General features: G+C 36.7%; 1 protein-coding gene across 6 annotated transcripts in view; it reads right to left on the reverse strand.

The window, feature by feature from the left end:
- Window positions 1-588: 588 nt before the first annotated feature.
- Window positions 589-20,137, reverse strand: part of LOC139975372 (transcriptional coactivator YAP1-A-like) — a 35,273-nt gene continuing 15,724 nt past the window's right edge. For 4 of the 6 annotated variants that reach the window (XM_071983285.1, XM_071983287.1, XM_071983284.1 and 1 more), the window contains 2 exons: window positions 8,555-8,762; window positions 589-7,306 (listed from right to left, as the gene is read on the reverse strand). In XM_071983285.1, the coding sequence (XP_071839386.1) occupies window positions 7,056-7,306; window positions 8,555-8,762 (459 nt within the window). In that variant the 3' untranslated portion in view covers window positions 589-7,055. The remainder of the gene's footprint in view (window positions 7,307-8,554; window positions 8,763-20,137) is intronic. The other 2 variants (XM_071983289.1, XM_071983286.1) reach the window with 1 other exon arrangement.

Consider the following 20,137-nt stretch of genomic DNA (forward strand, 5'->3'; position numbering starts at 1 on the left):
CAGAGAGACACGCTCGCTGGGCTGGGTGATCCACAGGCAGGGTAGTAGGAAGCTTCCAAAAAGTGTGGGGGGGGGGGGACACAACATCAGAATGGTCACTTTCTGATTCCACGACCACCACTCGTTATGCTATAAACCGATAAACTGGCCAGCTCACTTAAATATATATGATATGATATATAGGGCACATTTGCTATTTTGGAAAAAAGTGGCCAGGGCACGTTCCCCAGTGCCCCTGGCCCCTACCCCGTCCACAGCACTAAAGCCTGAGACACAGGGAAGGAGGGATGAGAGTTGCATAGGTTAAGCGTAGGAAGGACTTGGGGAGTGTTAGGGAGAGGCACTGCTTGTGGTAAAGGTATGTTGGGTGAAGGGTGATGGTATGAGGAGTAATGGGTCCAAGCCTTCTGGTGATATCTGACAATGCAGTGCTAAATTTGCCATGCAAATGAGGATGAAAACTTCGAGAGTGAAACAACGAACTAACTTTTTAGCATACCAACTTGAACTTGGGTGACAATTATATGATTTTCTTGTCACAAAGAAGGTATTTATAAAGAACAATCACAGAAAATAATACACCAGTAATTTGTTTTTTAACTTTGGTTAACTATAGTGATATTTATTTGGAAGACAATTGACATACAAACTTCTATAAACACAGCACAAAGGCACTACATCTTTTTTTTGTAATAGTGAAATTTTTCTTTTGTACTTTTTTTTGTGTGTGTGTTTCTTTCCATAAAATATATAAAATGGACCAGAAAAATCAAATAGAAAATAATATGTTCAGGAGAACGTTGTCAAATATGTTCTCTTTCGAAAACGATTAAGCAGTGAATACTTTACAGAGAATACAAGATGTGGTCTATTCACAGTTTTTCATGGGCTTGAAAATGCCATGCAAGAGCGTGAGAAAAGAATATTATGGACGATATCATAAGTATAGTAATACAAAAACAATTAAGCAAACTATTACGGAAAAAAAAATATTTACAACTGTTAGGAACGAGAAATCTGAATACACAGTAGCTAGCTTATTTCTCTGAATACAATGAAATTGTGAAATTTATAAAGCAAAGAGCATAGTGTTCTGTATACAATAATTTGTGTAAAAGTACAATGAGTTTACCCAATGAGATGGCAAGAGGTGTAATGCTTGATTCTTTATATATAAAAAGGAATCATTTTCACTCCTATGTTTATAAAAAAAAAAAATCGCAAAGAGGTTTTTAATTTACTGATGTGTTAATTAAACTTGGATGATATAGATATGTATATATAATTTTAACCCTAGAGACCCCATTCAACATCCCGCACATTTTCAGGATTCCTTACTAATTTTATGTTCAGCGAAATATTATAGGCTCTGATTTTTTGCATCTACCTCAAAAAAGGAGGTCAGCTGGTTTTAATATCAAACTTTCTCTGCCTTTCATTTGTTTTTTAACCCCTAGGCAATATAGACCCATCCTGACACTCTCTCACAGCTGTAAATTTCATGGTCACTAAATTTCATGGTCATTTCATGGTCACCCACAGGTGTCAATTGGGTCCGACTACTGCATTGCCCAACCCACCCCCCCCCCCCAAACTCAATCTCAAACCATTAAATCATAAGGAGAACATGTTACAAGTTCACTGATCCTTTGCTCACATTTGAACTTTCAAACAAACCAACAATCTAGCTATGCTACCTCCTTGCTATCAAAACAAAACTTTGGAACACATCATTTTCTTTCATTCTTAATCATACGCATTGGGTAAGTGCATGGGACGATATTGTTCAAAGTTGTGAAACACGTCTGTTCAACATTTTCCAAGTGGACACACATGACCTGTTTTGGACACCATTTGGTATTTCCCCCTATGAAATGAAGAACTTGGGGCAGCAACGGTAGTGCCCCCTGACCAGTCCCAAGTTATATGCCAATATTTCTATTCCAATTACACAAGTAACGTGTGAATGGTAACCAACATCTTCTGCACCGTACCTTCAAATTGCCTGGTTTCGAATCCTGCCTTCCAGCAGGTTTCTACCTGGTTTAACTTAAAAGGTTGTCATGCAATCAACCAGAAACCAGCTAAAATGATTCCAATTTGTCAGAATTAGCCATTCCTAAATTATTTACCTATATTCCCTCAGGTAAAATTTCTGTAAAAACTGTGACCTCCCTATGTAACAGTACTGATCAGCAAGCTGGAGCAATGTGACCATCACCGGGCAGAACCTTCAAATGAGTACCATTTGTTCACTGGACAGAGTGTGTCAAGCATGGACTTGAGTGTCAATACCTTATCATGTTCACTCTCTCACATTCAAGTAAACTGGTTCCAGACATGGATAATTTTGTAATCTTATTTGCAATTTCTGTTTGTTGACACAGCTACAATCAGGTTTCAAGTACGAACATATTGTCCCCCATGGATAAGTGGATCATTCCACTCTCTCTCACACTCTCTTTCCCCATCATGTAAACTAGTTCTGGTTATCCATCATCTTATATTCTGAAATTTCTGCTTTGTCTTGGAAGTCCACAGACACAGTTGACACAGTTATATTATAATACGTGTGAACATATTGTCTTACATACAATAAAATATTTACTCTCTCTCTCTGATAGTCCACAAATTCCCATCATTCCATGCCACTCCACTCCACCCTACCATGTTCCTTCCATTTCTGTTTAGTTGATAAGATTTAAATCTAGTTCTCATTGAGCACAAATGGACTGGTTAAAACAAATTTTGTTAACTTTCACTAGAAAAAAAAAGAACATAGAAACAGCATTTCTCTGTAATAAGGCATCATGTGAATGTCACTTTTAAAGATTTAACTGATCAATGTAATTATTAAGTAAATATCAAAATAGCATGATAAAATTTCTTGGGTGTAAGAACACTCATAAACTCATTTAAATTCAATTCTGTAATCTCTCTTAAAAAATATTTCAAAGGCACATTTTGTAAAAGTTTATAGAACATAATACTTCTCAGGGTATTCCACACTAAATATTCATTTTCTTCAAATCAGCTCCATTGCATAGATGTGAGATAAGAATTTATTAACATTATTCGAGGTGTCATGCAACTGACTCTTAGAACAGGTGCAAACTAATTGAAATAACAAGTGCAAACTTGCCAAGAAACTTTTAAAAAAATTTCTTAAGGCTGAGAATTCAGTATTCAAGCAACTTTAGACCAACAGCAACTGTTTCCAACTGAAAATTCACTGAATATTCAACTAGAAACACAAACATTGAAAGGCATTTAACTAAAAACATTGAAACCAAAGAATAAAACAGCAGACCTGGTGAAATTGAATTTAGAAGAGCAAAAGATTCTCTTGCTAACAACATTTGTTTCTATAAACTTATTACAAGGCAGTTTCTATCAAAAAGTTCTTTGCACATGAAAAACTCACATGACCTGTTTTTCCTTTTTGGTTTCGTTACTTTTATTGTTGTCTGCACCAGATCTGCCGATAAACATTACCACCTTATCAAGCATTTTGATGTCAGTTGTGCAAAATGTATTAAGCAAAGCTTTCGCTCCATGGGCTGTCCTACTAGCTATATTTCATGCCAAAAGTCCACCCAAACAAAAATTGAAAGTACTCATTAGCATAACCTTGCATTTAAACCAGTTTTATAGCCTAACGATACCTCAGAATACACTATATTCCAGACCCCTCCCCCCCCCTTTAATGGAGACGCTTAAACAACCTCAGGGCTAAACACCCTTTTCTTTTTAAATCTTTGATCAAGAGCACATCTCTCAATCTTTTCAAAGTGTAAAATTTCCTTTGTTTTGTTCAACTTTATTTGGTTCAAAGCTTAATTCCCATGGTGAATTTTTTGAGAGGGGGGTGGATTGGGGGGAGTGAGGGAGGTCCAAGTGGACACATGACTGGGGGAGAATAAATACAACAAATAGTAACTCGGACAACATCAGCTAAAAATACAAACAGTGTCAAATTTATCTTAAGGAACCTAGTTATTCGACATATAACTACATTTTTGGTGTAAAAGAAAAGTTCTTGACAACGAACTGGCCAATTTACCAAAGAGAAACCCTCCACATGGTTTGCAGATTTCAAAGGAAACTGTATCTTTAGGCCCAAGAAGCGTTTCCCTAGAAGTCAGAGGATTTCTTAAGAGGCGGGAAGGCGGGATGAGCCTAACAATGCAGCATAGTTTCTATTCATCTCCACGTCCTACAACATCCCCTAAACATCAGGGACAGCTTATCTGGAATTCTTTTTCCCAGTTGATTTTTTAATTAATTCATTAAGGCACTGTATTATCCTGTCCGGTGTTATTTAAAGTCCTGATATACGGATACTTTTTTGCATAAATTCTTGAATATTATTTACAAAATTAAAATTAAAAACAGAGAGCATATCAGCACTTTTCAAAACAAAATGATGAATTCCCAATAAAAAAAAAAATTCAAATCAAAATTACCCCATTACATCGGGAAGGACAGATTCATTTTGTGCTGTCTAATTTCCTGCGCACTCCTGTTTAACGGAAAAAAAGGGTAAACCAAAAAAAATATCAAATTTTTTGACCCAAGGAGAATTAATTACCTGAATATTCCTTGCAGATTTAAAAAAATTCCATCAAAACTTTTATCCGTTTTTGATGGGATACACGTACATACAAATTTATGGAAAAAATAGTTTTCCAAGACACTATTGATGAATACATATTTTGAAAGAAAAACTAAATATTTTCCTGACTTTCCAAAACATATTACTGATGAATACATATTTTGAAGGGAAAAATTGTAAATATTTTCCTGAATAAACATTTTCCTCTTGGCAGTACTGGCATTTTGAAATCTTCCGTCTACAAAAGAACAATAACAAAAACATTAAAATTAAAAAACATTTCAAATAATAATTAATCTAAAATCTTCACTAAGAGATTAATGAATACATTCATTCTGGCTTCTGTGAATATCAAAAGCGACTAAATTCAATGCATTTGAGAATATAAAACTATGGGATATTCATATTTTCTGTATAAAAAAAAAACACACTTCACAAACGGTATCTTCTAATCTTATCCACTGAATGAAGGATGTCAAAGAATACAAAATTTTAATCATCAGAAAAGTCATCAAACTAACTTTGCACCAACCACCAAAATGGTTCTTTTTCCTGGTAAAATTAAAACATTTGTAATAAGTAATGTGCATGGATATTGCACCCTACCATAAAGCCAATTTTTGATATTTGACAAGATAATCGATAGTTGATTCAAATCAAAAACATGATTCACCTTTCTCGCTCATGAAACTGGAGGGACTGTCCACGAACTGTCGCCTCAAATACAAAGTTCATTTGTGGGGACTATAAGCAACAGAAAACACCTCAAGGTATACCGTCATTAAGTACCAAGTTTGAATCTTTGAGTCCTTATTTTATATGAACTTATAGTTGGTATACCTCATATTTTTAAACTTCTATGTTAATGCAACTCTTTTCTTATGTCATACATTGCATGTTAAATGCATGAGCTATGGACAGACCATAACCCTTCACACTTCTTCTCAATATAAAGTCTCTAGCAGTTTTCGGCTTTCACACCATGTACACGTTGCCAGAGACTAACATTCACACACTGTTACAACATTGACGGCCAATTTCAAATAAAAGCTGACGAATAATCACGACTGCTTCTTACACAATTTTTTCGTTCAACAAATTCAAAATTATCTCCTCTACAATTTCAAGTTGAAAGAAATCCATTCTGCCATACTTACACTTCATACTGACAATTAATGTTAGTGCTTCACAAAAACAAAAAAAATGCATAATATACATAGCATAAAACTGTACAGTCTTTTGGCCACATTCTTGGCAGCAGTCTTCATCAAAAAGTACTTGATATCATGATGTGTGAAACCATTTTTTTCCTTCCCATTTGCAAAGTCAGTTAAATACCAATCCAACCTCCATCCTGCTATACTTTCCAAACAACTACTCTCGCACTTGACACTGATCAAGAAATTTTTACTAAACCAGTCTGTAGTTCAGAATCTCGCAAAAGGTAGTAGTACCATTTCAAATGAACAATTCCAATTAAATTTCAGTCTTTACAACAACAAAAAGTTTGCGTGTAAGTAAAATTGATATACATCAAGCAAACTGTTTAAACTCCTGCCATGGTATCACAATAATCTCTCTGACCACAAACCTCAAGAATAAACCTCAAAGGAATAAGTTGATGATAGGATGACAATTCGATGATGTGGTATCTTTTCTTGCATGTTTGCAAAGACATTTTCTCCCCTTTACATGTTTACATATAAAACATTTTCATCTTTCTAAGGCACCAAAATGAAGGCAATAATTTATTCTTCTAATATCAAAATTCAGGTAAAATATGGGAAAAACGGCTACAAATGCAGTGAGTGAGAGTAATAAAGGTTAAAAGGTCTTCAAAACCGACACTTTCTTCTTCCTCATTCCAACTGGCAGAAAAGCTAAGCTGTGAAATCCAACGTAAAGCAAGCCTCTTCAAAACTAAATAATAAAACCAAAAAATTCCTTTCGTCTTACAACCCAAGCCAAAACCACTGAGAATAAATACATATCAGTTTCAATACAATTTTGAATATCCACAACCCAATCTCTCTCTCTCTCTATTGAACAATCTCATCGAAACTTCTCTTCATCTTTAGATAGCAGGAGATACTTGAGTTATCCAAATTTGACTCGACTAAAGCAAGCTTTTTTTATACTTCATAAAAAGGTTGCTCATGCAACATTTTGCCTTCTGAGGAAGAAATGTTTACTGGATCAGTAGTTCCACAGTTTTCAACAAATTTAGCTCGTTATTGACTGACTTTCCACATCATAGAACTGAACGGAGAGCTTTTCAATTTCGATCAAGTTGAATATCCCTGCAAACCAGATGACTTCAAAACCATTTCTGGTAATAGACAGAAGCAAAATGTTTTTTTCTTTACAATTTGCCATACATCTGGATAATGGCCACTTTGCTTACTGCTGCCAAAAAATAACCAAGATGGAGATCATCTCTTCACAACCAAGTGAGGAAGTTATCGCTGTCGCTCCGCAAAGACATGTCGCCGAGGATATCTGAATTGAGCGCCTCCCCGAGACTTGATCCAAAATCTTCCCCTTCCATGTTGCTATTGGTGTTGTTATTTTCCAGAGCCACTGTGTCGACTGAGTTCATATCCACATTAGCCGTCGGTATGGAGTCAAAAAAGTCTTGCAACTGTTGTTGCTGGTTTGTCGGGTGCTGGGTGTCTATTTTCCTCTCCACACCTGAGAAACAAAAGATGGGGGTACAATGTTACGTGTGGAATAGCATATAAGGTAAGCGCAATTTGACCAAAACCCAACATTTCAAACATTCCTCTGTATTTCTGACTTTTTTCGCACGGATTCCCCCAGCCCCCCCCCCCGGGCCCTCCTTTGACAGTAATGAGGGGTGTGAAAATCGAAAGCTTTCTTGTTGGTGACACCTGAGGCAAGCTGCTTCCTCTATACTGTTGCAGTAGGATGATGACTGTACAGTGCAATATGCTCTACAACGAAGACCACAGTAAACTCCAAATAAATATATTCTGAAAACACTGCCCCTCCTTCCCCCCAACCCCCACTCCCCCACCCCAACTACGGAAGTGTTTTAAAGTGAACGGATCCGACACAAATCCATTCCATTGGACCTTAGATGATGGATGCTTTAACCAACTCTAGATTTGACTCAAATCAAAGAAATCTATACCAAATATTACATAATACATTCATAACAACAGTAGATATAGAACAAAAGTACATTAAGAAGTACGCAGGTCCGGTCTCATCGGAGATAGCCTTTGATTACGAACATTTGTTTAGAATAAAAAAATTATTTGAAATGTTGTTCCATACTGGCCGCTGGTCGGATTTTTTATCTGGATCAAGATTCTATTTACACTGGAAATTAAATCCAGTCTTCCACTTTGCTCTCGACAGTCTCGCCCTCACTCAAGAGCTAGTGTAAACAGTACAATTCAAAGAACTTGTGAAGAACAAAAGAGTTGACACTCAATATCCTACATTTGCCCCAAAATTGACTGGCTTCTGTATCTACCAGCGACATGACTACCCGCCTTCCTTATATTAATCCAAATATTCCGATCCAAAGGAAATCACAAAACATGTCTAGGAAACCCAAAATGGACATTCTCCAACTTAGCTACAGAACACATACCATAGCATATATAGGTTAAACTTGAAATGACGGATCTGAAAGGAGGAGAGAGTGATTCCTGTCCCGGTCCTGGGATTAGAGGGCAGATTCCCAGAACTTTACCAACTTAGTTGGCAGGGTAGGATAGGAATTGGCATATATGTAAAATGGAGACAAGTATAAAAGGAGCAAAGTAAATATAGATAAATTCAGTGGATAAATATAATCAATCTGTGTGTTTACAGAAATCTTTGCTGCCGAGAAACCAGAAGCAGCTGACTTTTAGACCGAGTTTTTAATCTCACGGCAATTAATCGGAGATTGAGGAGAAAACGTACTTTCTGCCGTGTCCATATCTTCAATAGTGTTCGCCAAGAGGTCATTTGGGGTTCCCGGGAGACTGTAGTTACTCGTACCGCAGCCGCTGTCAGTGCTCTCATCTCGACGATGGGTAGACGTTCCGCTGCTCAAGAATGGATCCACGCTCGGCGAAACCTCCGTGGTACTGTTTGGGATATCGGTTATTTCCCTTCGGAGTCTCATCTCCTGGCAAAGAGAAAAATGTAACGATCAGCCTTTCACAAGACAGGAGCGTGAGGGGATACGAAAACGTCCACTTGGGGGGATTTGATTGGAAACCCATTTAATACTGGGCCAAGATCTGGTTGATTGGAATTCAGCTGAGGTCTGCTACAATAAAGAACATGGACAAAGATGTTTTTGAATACTTTTTTTCAGAGAAAGGGGAGGGTTGGGGGTGTGTGCAGTGAGAGAATTATTTTTTTATGGTTTTATTGAATGTCAGAAACCGAAATTCCTGAATATGAAAAATTGCACCTTGAGGAGACACTAATTTACATATATATGTAAAAGAATGCAAATTGTTTTGAAAACAATATTTTAATAAATATACATTTATTGTTATTCACAGGAAGACTTTTGACAAGTTAGAATCCAGCAGTCAGCTTTAGGTAAGTTCTCAAATTCTTGAAACCCTTGCATTTTACATTTTAAACACTTTTTTGGCACATAATATATTTTTGGTATATATTTATTCTATGGAGTGTTTATAATCCAAAAACAATCAATAAGTAGATCAACCAACATTGTTAACTCTACCTCACTTCTTTGTTTTACAAATGTTCCTTCCTATCTTTCTTTCTTTCTTTCTTTCATTTTTTTTTTTTTTTTTTGCCAAATCATCCTACAAGATGATAATGGCAAATCCTCCTCAGGACTTTTTCTTTGTTTTTCTGGCTCATAAATCAAAATAACAAATGGTTGGCAAGTTCCAAAACCCCTTCCTTATCTCAGGATTGAGTTTTTATCACCAAGATAAACAATAAGATGTGTTTGGGATAAACAGTAATGAGTAGTTGTGAACTGCCCTGTGCATGAGTCATCATTATTAGTATCACATCTACATGGACATTGTAGGCCCTAATGGGAAGATGATGGTACACGGGGAAGTTTGCATAGAGTTTGTATCTTGGGGTTTTTTAGTCTCACAAGTTCAATTAGTCATACACATTTACTTGTGGGAAACTTTTCTTTTCTATTGTAGGGAATTTCATACAAAAACTTTACAGGGAAATAATGGCAATTTATTGTATCTGTTACGTGTAAAAATGTAGGCAATCAAGGAAGGTAAAGCATCTTCATAAGGACAGCTAGGGGAATAATTTATCTGGTATATAACATCTAGCTGAATGCTATAGGTGCAAATGTGAAAAAGCTATATATTGAAGTACAAAGCTATCGAGCAATTTTTATATTACAGGAACTGGGACGTTCTAGGCACGGTAGTACGACGGTGCTAAGGTTATGGGGAGACAGGTAAGCAAGGGGCAAAGTAAATTGAGACAATGTTCAGAGTCTTCCAAAATGATACAAAAAATTTGAGTCCTCAAATATTCCCTGAAGGATCATACTGAAAAGCAAATTAGCTATTTCTCAAAGTAGAATTTGTATTTCAATTGATCAATCAATCTAAGACAATCTCCAAATCCTTTTAACAAAAACAATATCAATTTAGCGAGTTCATTCTGTTGTCCAGTTTGTATTAAATCAAAATTTGTAACAATTATTGCTTGTAACAAGCTTGGAGAAATGTCAGTATTTGTTTCATAATTTGAAACAAAAGTTTTGACCTTGTTGGACTCATAAATTAAATTGTATTGGCCATTTTATAATCAAATAGCATCAATTTATCACAATTAATTCAAAGAGCAACTTTCAGATGGCAGACTCCATTTCTTTCTGCTTATCCTCACGTTACCTTTGTCAATAGCATGGTCTGAACCAATATCCCGCCCCCCACCCCTATACCCCCCCATAGGTACCAAAAAAACTGTATACTCCAATATTTCATAAACAAAATCTGATTTATACAATGCCTGGGATGTCACTGTAAATAAGTAAACATCACCTCTTGCATGATCAAGTTTTTTAATTGGTCGATAAACTGGCATTTCAAATGTCTTCTTCGTCGACTTTATAATCAACAATTCCAAGGACTACCAGGATTTCTCATCAAATGCCATTCCATACATTTGGTTTAGATGTAAAATTAATGTAATATAGTCTTAGATCAAGTCGTCACTACTTCCAAGAAGCTATAATCCCCCTGGCCATGACCATCAATGACTGTTCATATGAATATTTAAGACACATGAGTGTAACCAATCACAGAACTTGTTGTTATCCCATTTGTCCGTATGTTTGTCACAGAATGCCCCCACAGGTAGAGATATGTCTTCAGGGCATCCATACATATATATGCATATATGATATCGAGAAGGTGGAAAACATTCAACATCCTGGTTTGGAGGACTAGCAATCAGAGTTCATGCCAAGCTATATCAGATTCAGTCTACCCCCTGAAGCAGCTACATAATGTGTCTGCATGATCCTTCAATTTCCTGTTATTTCACCAAGAGTACAAAATAATGCAGAATGACTCAAAACAAAAGAGAGAAAGCTGATGTTTTATTTCGAAACAAGTAGTTATCCCATTCCATTCTCAAAGTACAGAAATATAATGAAGAATGCAAAATGAAAGTAGAAAACTGAATGTGAATCTTGGAAAATGGTTAAAAATCTGCATCATACAGTAGAGACAAATATATCACACCTATTTGCTTGAAGATCACTTTTGGTACGGATAATTCAAAATAAATTTGTAGTTATCCTGATGTGTGGAATATTAAATAATACAAGGGACATAGCTTATGTTATGAACTGTTTTCTCTAACAGCTTCTGTAACTGAGAGATTAAATTTGCTGTTAAGTTAGACACAACATAAAATGGATGAAAATACAAACAGCAACATCTGGCAGTGTACAGTGACAAACACAGATAACAACACACTACACGCAACATCACAGCCATTACCTACTGTAGTGTACACACATAGCAACACACTACATGCAACATCACAACCATAACCTACTGCGGTGTACACACATAACAACGTGTGCAACATCAAACCCCATTACCTATTGCAGTGAACAAACATAACAACACTCTACACGCAACATCACAACCAGAACTGTGGTATTGTACACACATAACAACACACTACACGCAACATCACAGCCATCACCTACTGCAGTGTACACTTATAGCAACGTGTGCAACATCAAACCCTGTTACCTACTGCAGTGTACAAACATAACAACACTCTACACGCAACATCACAACCAGAACTGTGGCATTGTACACACATAGCACTAATTGCAACATCACCTACTGCAGTGTACACAACATATTAACAACACCCTACATGCAACATCAATGTTACCATAAAGTACTGCAGTGTATACACATATTACACACCACATGCATCACTACAACTATAACTTGTCGGTCCCAGGGGACTCAAACCAACAGTAAGTAGTGTTTGAACCACACACATCCTGATCAAAGCCATAGTTTTCAATATTTGTCAAAAGGTGTCAATGCAAAAAAAAACTTGAACCAGCTCAAATTTATAACATGCTGAGGTGTGTTTTAAACAGAACAAACATAAAATGTACCAAAGTGTCAATTACTCTGCCATTTCCTAATCCAAACTTAGTCGTTAGTATCATGCTGCTGCTAATTTTCCAGTTCTAACCCCTAAGAAACGGTTCGATGACAAAAGAAAAAAAAAGACTGCACCGATTGTGAACAATCTTGGTAAATTGGCTGAGAACCATGCCAAGGCTGATTAATAATGTTGAATTAAATCATTCCTCTAGGCTTTTTGGATCCCTTACAGCAACTCAATTATTTTGGATTTGTTTATTCACAGCTTGGTATAGACACGTTAGAAAACTCACAAGGGGGCCATGACTCATTCATTAATGGGGACAGGCCCCCAACATCACCACAAATTATCCAAAGGAGTCTATAATTGTATCCTGAAATGGGACACACGCATGCACGCTCGCTCTCTCGTGAAAGCCGTGTCTGAAGACAAATTAAAATGTTTTCTACAAGTTAAGAAAAAATCCTGGTGGAATATTAAAGAGAAAACTTAGTACTTATTTGTTCGAGACTGATATGACATAATAGGTAACAAGATACTGAGAAAAGAGTGACCGTTTATAGGACAACAGGAAAGTTTCTATGATCAACGATTTTTATACAAATCATCAGTCATCATAGTTGATGAAAACCTTTCACAACCAAAGAAAGTCTGCCTGCACGGAAAAAAAAAGGCCATAATGTCCACATAAAATTCAAACAACTCAAATTCAGCACAATTGAAGCATTAACAACAATATAGACAACAAATCTCTTAAATTTTCTGTAGGAATTTTTTTTTCCTTTTACTGTTTGAAAATGGGTTAAAAATTTGGTTACTCAGCTTGTAAACCAACTAAACTGATAAGAATCAAAGCTGGTCCTTAAGTGACCCTGCTCACTGCTGATTTAACCCTATAGTCAGAGTTGATGATACTTCTTCAAATTTACTGCCACAAAGTGTGAAGGTTCACACACATCTGTAGCTGCTTAGTAAGCAGACACAGTGTTAATCAGGATCATCCCAGGGGATTAAGTTTTACAGTCCTCTCTGTTTGTAGATCTGAGCTGTGGCCATTCGACCTCCTCGCTGTGGTTTAATCCAACACCCCAATGGATGTACATCTGCTTAGGATGTGCAGATCATTAACTTTAGTTGGTTCATCTTCTTAAATACTTACTCTGGGGTTTTAACTTTGAAGTGAGTAATGGCATCAACACTGCTTTATGAAATCAATGGCAGCTAGCTCGCTGTTTACCACAGACTTCTACTGTACCAAAAACCAAACGATCACCCTATCACTTCCCTTTAGGATAATCTGCTTTTTGTCACTTACTGTTAAACCAGAGTTCTTTATACCACCATTTTACCAACTTTCCTTGAGTCGTATTATGCAAAATAGAATGGCAATTGTGCAAACTAAGTACCCTCCGAGGCTTTTTCAGTTCAGTTCAGAACTGAGCAAATTTTTCTCTTTCTAAATTTGAATTTTGCGCTCAGTAATGATTTGCAAGCACACCCTACATAATTATAGTGTTAACAAAGTTTGAACGAGAATGGCACCGGAAATTTACCAAGATCAACTCAAAAAGGTGCCTGAAATCAAAAGAGTCAACGACTGAACCCCTGCACGTGTAGGGCTTTTAAATGCCAGTGATTGACGAAAGGAAAAGAAAGACAACCCCCCTCCCGCCTCTCCACATCCCACTCCTCCACTTTCCAACATATTGGGGTATATCATAAATTCTAATTTATATTCTCAATACTAACTATAGCAATCTTGTAATTTGCTTTATCCTATATTGTACCTTGTAGCTGCATATCAGTAACTTCCACAAAGCTATCATACCTTTTGCTAAATACACAAGTGCACTATGGCATTATTAGCAGGGGCCCATCCAGGGACGTCTCATGAACTTTTCTAATACTAAAAAATTAGCTGCACATATACTTTTTTGCTCAAGACAATAGCAGAAATATTTACAACTTCTTGCACGAGAATTCCTTACTTTTTTTTTACCAAAATTTTCATTCATCCACTATTTAGGTTATAACTTTGGTATCCACCGATACTTGCCTCTAAGCACCCCGGACCTGAGAAATCCCAAATAAGTCTCTCTATGTTACTGGTATATGACCATTTCATTACCTAGCTGTCTCTGTACATCTGACGAGTCTGTTCTTTTAGATCAGATTAATTTGAAGCGAACCTTTCTTGGTTCTCCAAAAAGTTCAGATTTAATATAACAATAATCCTTACTACTGACAAACACATGAGCAAACTTTGAAAAGGTACCATATTTTTTTTAGTAGGAAGGTTCATAGTTAACTCATTGCAAACAAACAAAATTTCTATGCTCTTTCAAACTTTGTATACAATATCCCAGTCACATTTTCATGTACTTCTTTTTACCTGGAAACCCTGCTTGATATTGCTAAAGAAGCTGTTCGCTTGGAAATTTGTGAGCCACAATTTATGTTAAAGCAATCTTTCATTTTACCAAGACTTGCCAAGCTTTAGTATCCCCCCACACACACACAACACACATGCAAACCAAACCTTAAAGGAATTGTTATTAGCCCATTACCCACCCTATGTCCATATTTGGTAACTAGCTCAGCAGCATAGCACAACCTGGGCAGACAGCTGTTACAAAGTATATATAACAGTATAACAACCAATGACATCAACCCAACCCCTGCTTAATTGTCACACTAGTGAACACACACACAGTCTTAACAAAACCTCAACTGAATCATGACAAAAACTAGGCCTACAATATATATATATTTTTTTTATCTTCCATCCTGATAAGTAAAGTTAGCCAGGGGGGCTATAGGCTTGAAATGAAGTTAATCAACTCCCCCTAAGATAAATAGCTCTCTCCTGACATGTGCTGGAAATTTCTTTATTTTGCTCCTTGGAGTATCTCCTTTCACTGTCCCTCCCATCAAGTTCGTTTATAAGAAAATCTCAATGTCAAAAGTAGATTTTTGTTCTCGGTCAAGTGTATTGAACCCTGCGTGCAGTGTTTGATTACACCAAAGATAGGCCTGTACTGTAGGACTTTGCTGGATGTGGCTGGCATTAATTTTCAGAAAACCCCTACCAAAAATGGACAATTCCATGGCTGTCCCTAAAGTTTTTTATTGATCTGGGTGAGTAAGGTCACTGCTGAGGAAGGCAATATGGTTTGTGAAAATTTTAACTCGTCTGGAACTATAACAGTTATGACTTGCATATCGAGGTAGTTTGACGGTATAAGATATAAATAAACTGTATACTAAGGATATAAATAACATGTATAGGATATAAATAAAATGTATAGGATATAAATAAAATGTATAAGGTATAAATAAAATGATGTCAGTTTTAGCTTTCTCAGATGATAATTAGGCCTATAACATAAAAGTTCACATGGAGAATTATTACCAAGGTTTTAATGCAGAAATTGATTTCTAATATTTATAAGGGTCATTTTTTAAGAGACCATCCACATCAGTTCCATAATCCTGGTACCTTTTTTTGTGGAATTAATTTCACATGAATATCACACTGAGCACTAAAATGTTAATCAAAGATATTTTTAACTGTAAACATTCTTCCAGAATGAATTAAATAAAGGGGAAGGGGTAAAAAGCACCAAGGCCCCTCCTCTTCCAGAATGAATAAAATAAAGGGGGGATGCAGAAATTGACAAAATGGGAACAACTGTTGACTCCCCTTTACAATTTTCCAGAAGTAAATGCACCATGGAATTTCTTTGCTTAATTTTTACTGTACATTTGCATTCAAACTTGTATTATGTCCCGGCGAATATTTATCATACAGAAACATTTCATGCACCCCATCCCTGCCAAACCATCAGGTGAAGATTTTCTGCTGGATATTGTCCATTCCGAAGCTAAAGCAATGGGACATACTTGGGGAGATATCAGCAAGTTTGCTCTATACAATGAAGGAAATATATTTCTGAATGGGACAGAATTAAGTTTCCTGGCAGTGGCATTTATTAAAGTGCTATGTGGAGTCGGGACCATATGACTGAGGGGGGGGGGAGGGGCATGGATGGGTAATAATAATGTAGCCCTTGCTTGATAACTTGAAAATTCCCCATCACAGAGCAAGAAAAGGTTCCACAGGATGAATATTCTACAAGGGAGAGACTCTTTCACATCAAAGTCAGGGAACTGACCTTATCCTTTGTGAGGTCATGCTTCCCTAAATTGATAAAATTATGGTCTATTTTGACAGCTTCTTAACCAGAGTTGTTTCTAAGGTCAGCATCTGCGACCTATGGGCTATAGAAAGTAAAACTTGGAGAGATCCTCGGAGATCAGGTCAACCCCAGTCAGAGACAGGTAGATTTCTCTGGCTGAGCAAAGCTAGGCAGTGTGAGGTACATTTAACAGACATTTTACAGACAAAGAAAACCAATATTTTCCTAACCTCAAAAATACTATCATAAAAAGTCCTTAAATGGTGACTTGGAGCCAAGCATTCATCTGCCAAAGAAATAACTTTGCTTCTTGTCATTTGTTCAAATATTTCATTTGATTTTTCTTCTTTTTATAACTTTTCAATATGAGCAAAACTTAAAAAAAAAAAATTGGTTGGGGGGGGGGGCATGTTTGGCATCTTGCAGAAAGGAACTACAAAGAGGAGCAATGATAAGCTCCAGTGATGTCATAAAACTAGTGAAGACTGCCCTGATTATAAACACCGCTGTGAACACTGGTGAACATATACATAGTAACATAATTATACAGTCTCACAATTACAGTACATATGCAAAACTTCAAGGAACTCCGCTAAACTCCACTAAACTGAAATGCAAAAGTCACATTTACAAACATATTTTAAGTGTGTGCAAGACTTATTTACAAACTTCATCCGCAAATTTTCAATATCCAGGTAAATCTTTACAGGCTTGGGAGGATAAAGTCCATGGAATTATCATGCAGCTTTTCACCTGCAGGCCTGTAGCTAGAGCTACACTTATGACATTCAACATTTATCATGATTAAAAACAAATTGAACTTGGTTCACAACCTTTGCCAAGATCAACAAACTTTTACTGACAATTTTCAGAGAAAAACCCCATACAACTTCTCCTCCTCGGCTCTCGTTTTCCCTACGGGCGATACCTATACATCAGTGATAACACACTCCATTACCTTTCTACACACCCCTCCTACTCATATATACCCAATCATAAAGTCCACATAGTCTTGACTGTAACCTCCTCCTCTTTTTTCTCCTCCTCTTCCTTGGCTCTGCATGATACTCTCCGACCTGAAGAGAGAGAGGCTGCCAGCCAAGTCTTTATTTGGTAGTCACAGCTGCTTCCCTCCTTTAGTTATTGCAATTTGAACCTCGGCCAACTTTACCCAACTACCTCTCTCTCTGTACAACGGTATACATGCAGTACAGTGAAGTCATAGTAATCAGGCTTGACTTATTGTGTAAGCAGTGCTCTGTGCATACAGTAGTAGCGCCTGCCTATAGGGGTAACATGCCCTGTGCACTGGTAATAATACCCACTATGTATTGTTATGTACATACATATGTATATATGCTGAACTGCCAAGGGTTTCTACTATTTCTATGACCTGGAGTGGAGTGGCAAACAGCCTCCTCACACAGCATGAAGAATTGAACCAGGGAGCTGTTATGGAATAGACATTGTGTCAAAGAAGGAAACTTAGATTTTAATTCTACACAGTGAGATGGACAATCCTGAATTTGTGTTTACTATCCAGAGTTAGCTGCTTTGGTTTTATCAGATTTGACAAATAAGATTACACTTGTGTGTTAGTTGCAAATTTAGTCAATAAGTACTTCTCCAGTTAGACAACACATTTCACCTTTAATATCAATAAGATTGAATAATATGCCCAATTTGCCTGACAGAGTTACTAACTGAGTCCTTATTTATGGTACCACCAAAGATCAAATTTTTCCATTTTTCTTTCACTGCTTAATTACTGTCAATTTGGCCTTCCTTACAACAAATTTCTGTGAACATTTCATGGCTTCCTGTGCCTCTTTTCACGATGCCAATTGAAATTAGGGTAATGGACAAATGCACCTAATTGGACCACATCAAACTAGAACAGAAAGCCAACAATATTTTGTAACACAAACAAATTTGTCTTATTTGTTTGCTAAAAGAGACAGAAAGTACACACGATTCCAGCTGACCCTCTATATCCTTTCCGATTTGTCTATCGTCAAGTGAGTAAATAGCGATGTATCTGTGTAACGAAGCGAGTCTCACCCTAACAGACCACGATTGTAAGTTCAGCTTTGATAAAATCACGTTCCCGAGTTCGTACCTGTTTCGTTGTTTGCTTTTCATTGTTAGTTACAGAACCAAATATGACTTCATTCTTACTTTGGGACCTTCCGTCGAAACAACGATCAAACTGAGGCTTTTTACAATGCCCCTTCAGCACCTTAACAGCTAGTTTTAAAGTATCTATTGTTGACAAGTCAATACCACATTTTAGAAGCTCTATTAAGCTTGCTAACCACAAAGACAATGTAAGGTAGAAAAAGTTTAAAGGGTAACAAAGCACTGTAGAGTTTATTAAAAGTATATACTGCTAGCTACTAGCTGTTTATTATTGCAAAAGCGTAGATATTATATGAGGAACGAGTTGGAACCTGATATTAACAGTGCTCTGCCAGGCACATTGGTTTTAAAGTAAACAAAATACCTATGCACATTACAAAAGCCTATAATCTGTTTTTATGTTGTCTGAGGGCGAGCAAGGTTAACACCATGGTTAATACTACCCATGTATTATTTTTGCTAAGATGCAAGATGGGGTGAATGGTGTCTTAGTCCCACCAGAAAAGGTAGATCTTGTAGCTTTAAACAGAGCTTGGTTACAAACAGCTATGGGAAATTAATCAATTTTTAAGGAACACTTTAACATGAATTGCAGTGGAAAGATTCTAAATTTTTAACATTGAAGTGTTTGTTTCAAAGCTGTCAGAGACTGACTACATCCATATGTGGCATAAGGCAGCACTAGATCTCAGGGATCTGTGGTTTAGCGGCAATAGCCATTACATATAGATCATAGTAACAACTCACTTCAAAACGAATCTGTAATGGAAGTTGCAGAAATTTGCAAGATTTCTTATTTTTTGGAAACGAGATACAACAAACTTGATTGAGATATCATGCTGGATCTACACTGACCTCCCACACATATTTTTTAGTCCCATGTTGTTTGCACAAAATACACGAGGATGGCAAACTTAACCCGTTGTTTTAGTTCACATACTTATTTTTCAGTCCTTCAATGTTCTTAACTGTATGGTACTTACAGGATATACATTTTGTCCTTAAATAAGCAGAAACACTTTTTAACTGATAACAGATGTTAATTTTAACCCACTAATTGTCCACTTGGATATACAGTAGACAAAGGCGCCTTGCTTCCAGTTTTTTCGCTTTCTTACCAGACTACCTTGAAGCAAAAATGCAAGAACTCATCAATACATTCGCACTCTTATTGTATTAACAATGTGATGGATGGAGGTGGGGGGGGGGATGGCAGGAGTAGGGGACATAACTCTGTAATGAAACCAAGCTGCTTAGAGCATGCCTGGCAAAAACCACAATAGACTTATGACAATGCAATAGTATATATGGAAAAGCACCATGGATGATTTTGATCAACACATTCTGTGTGTGACCCAAATGACATACATTGTGCTAGTCGTTGTATAAGGCCACCATGGAATATAAGTCAATTGGCAACAGCCAGCAGATCTCTGTTATAACACAAGTCATATTTTTACTGTACCCACAGTGTTTACTAAATTAATCTCAATACATACTGACTCCTTTGGTTATAGGTTTATTTCAAAATTTAATCAGGTGTGGATATTTA

The sequence above is a fragment of the Apostichopus japonicus genome, chromosome 10, assembly GCF_037975245.1.
Source record: "Apostichopus japonicus isolate 1M-3 chromosome 10, ASM3797524v1, whole genome shotgun sequence".
NCBI lineage: Eukaryota > Metazoa > Echinodermata > Holothuroidea > Aspidochirotida > Stichopodidae > Apostichopus > Apostichopus japonicus.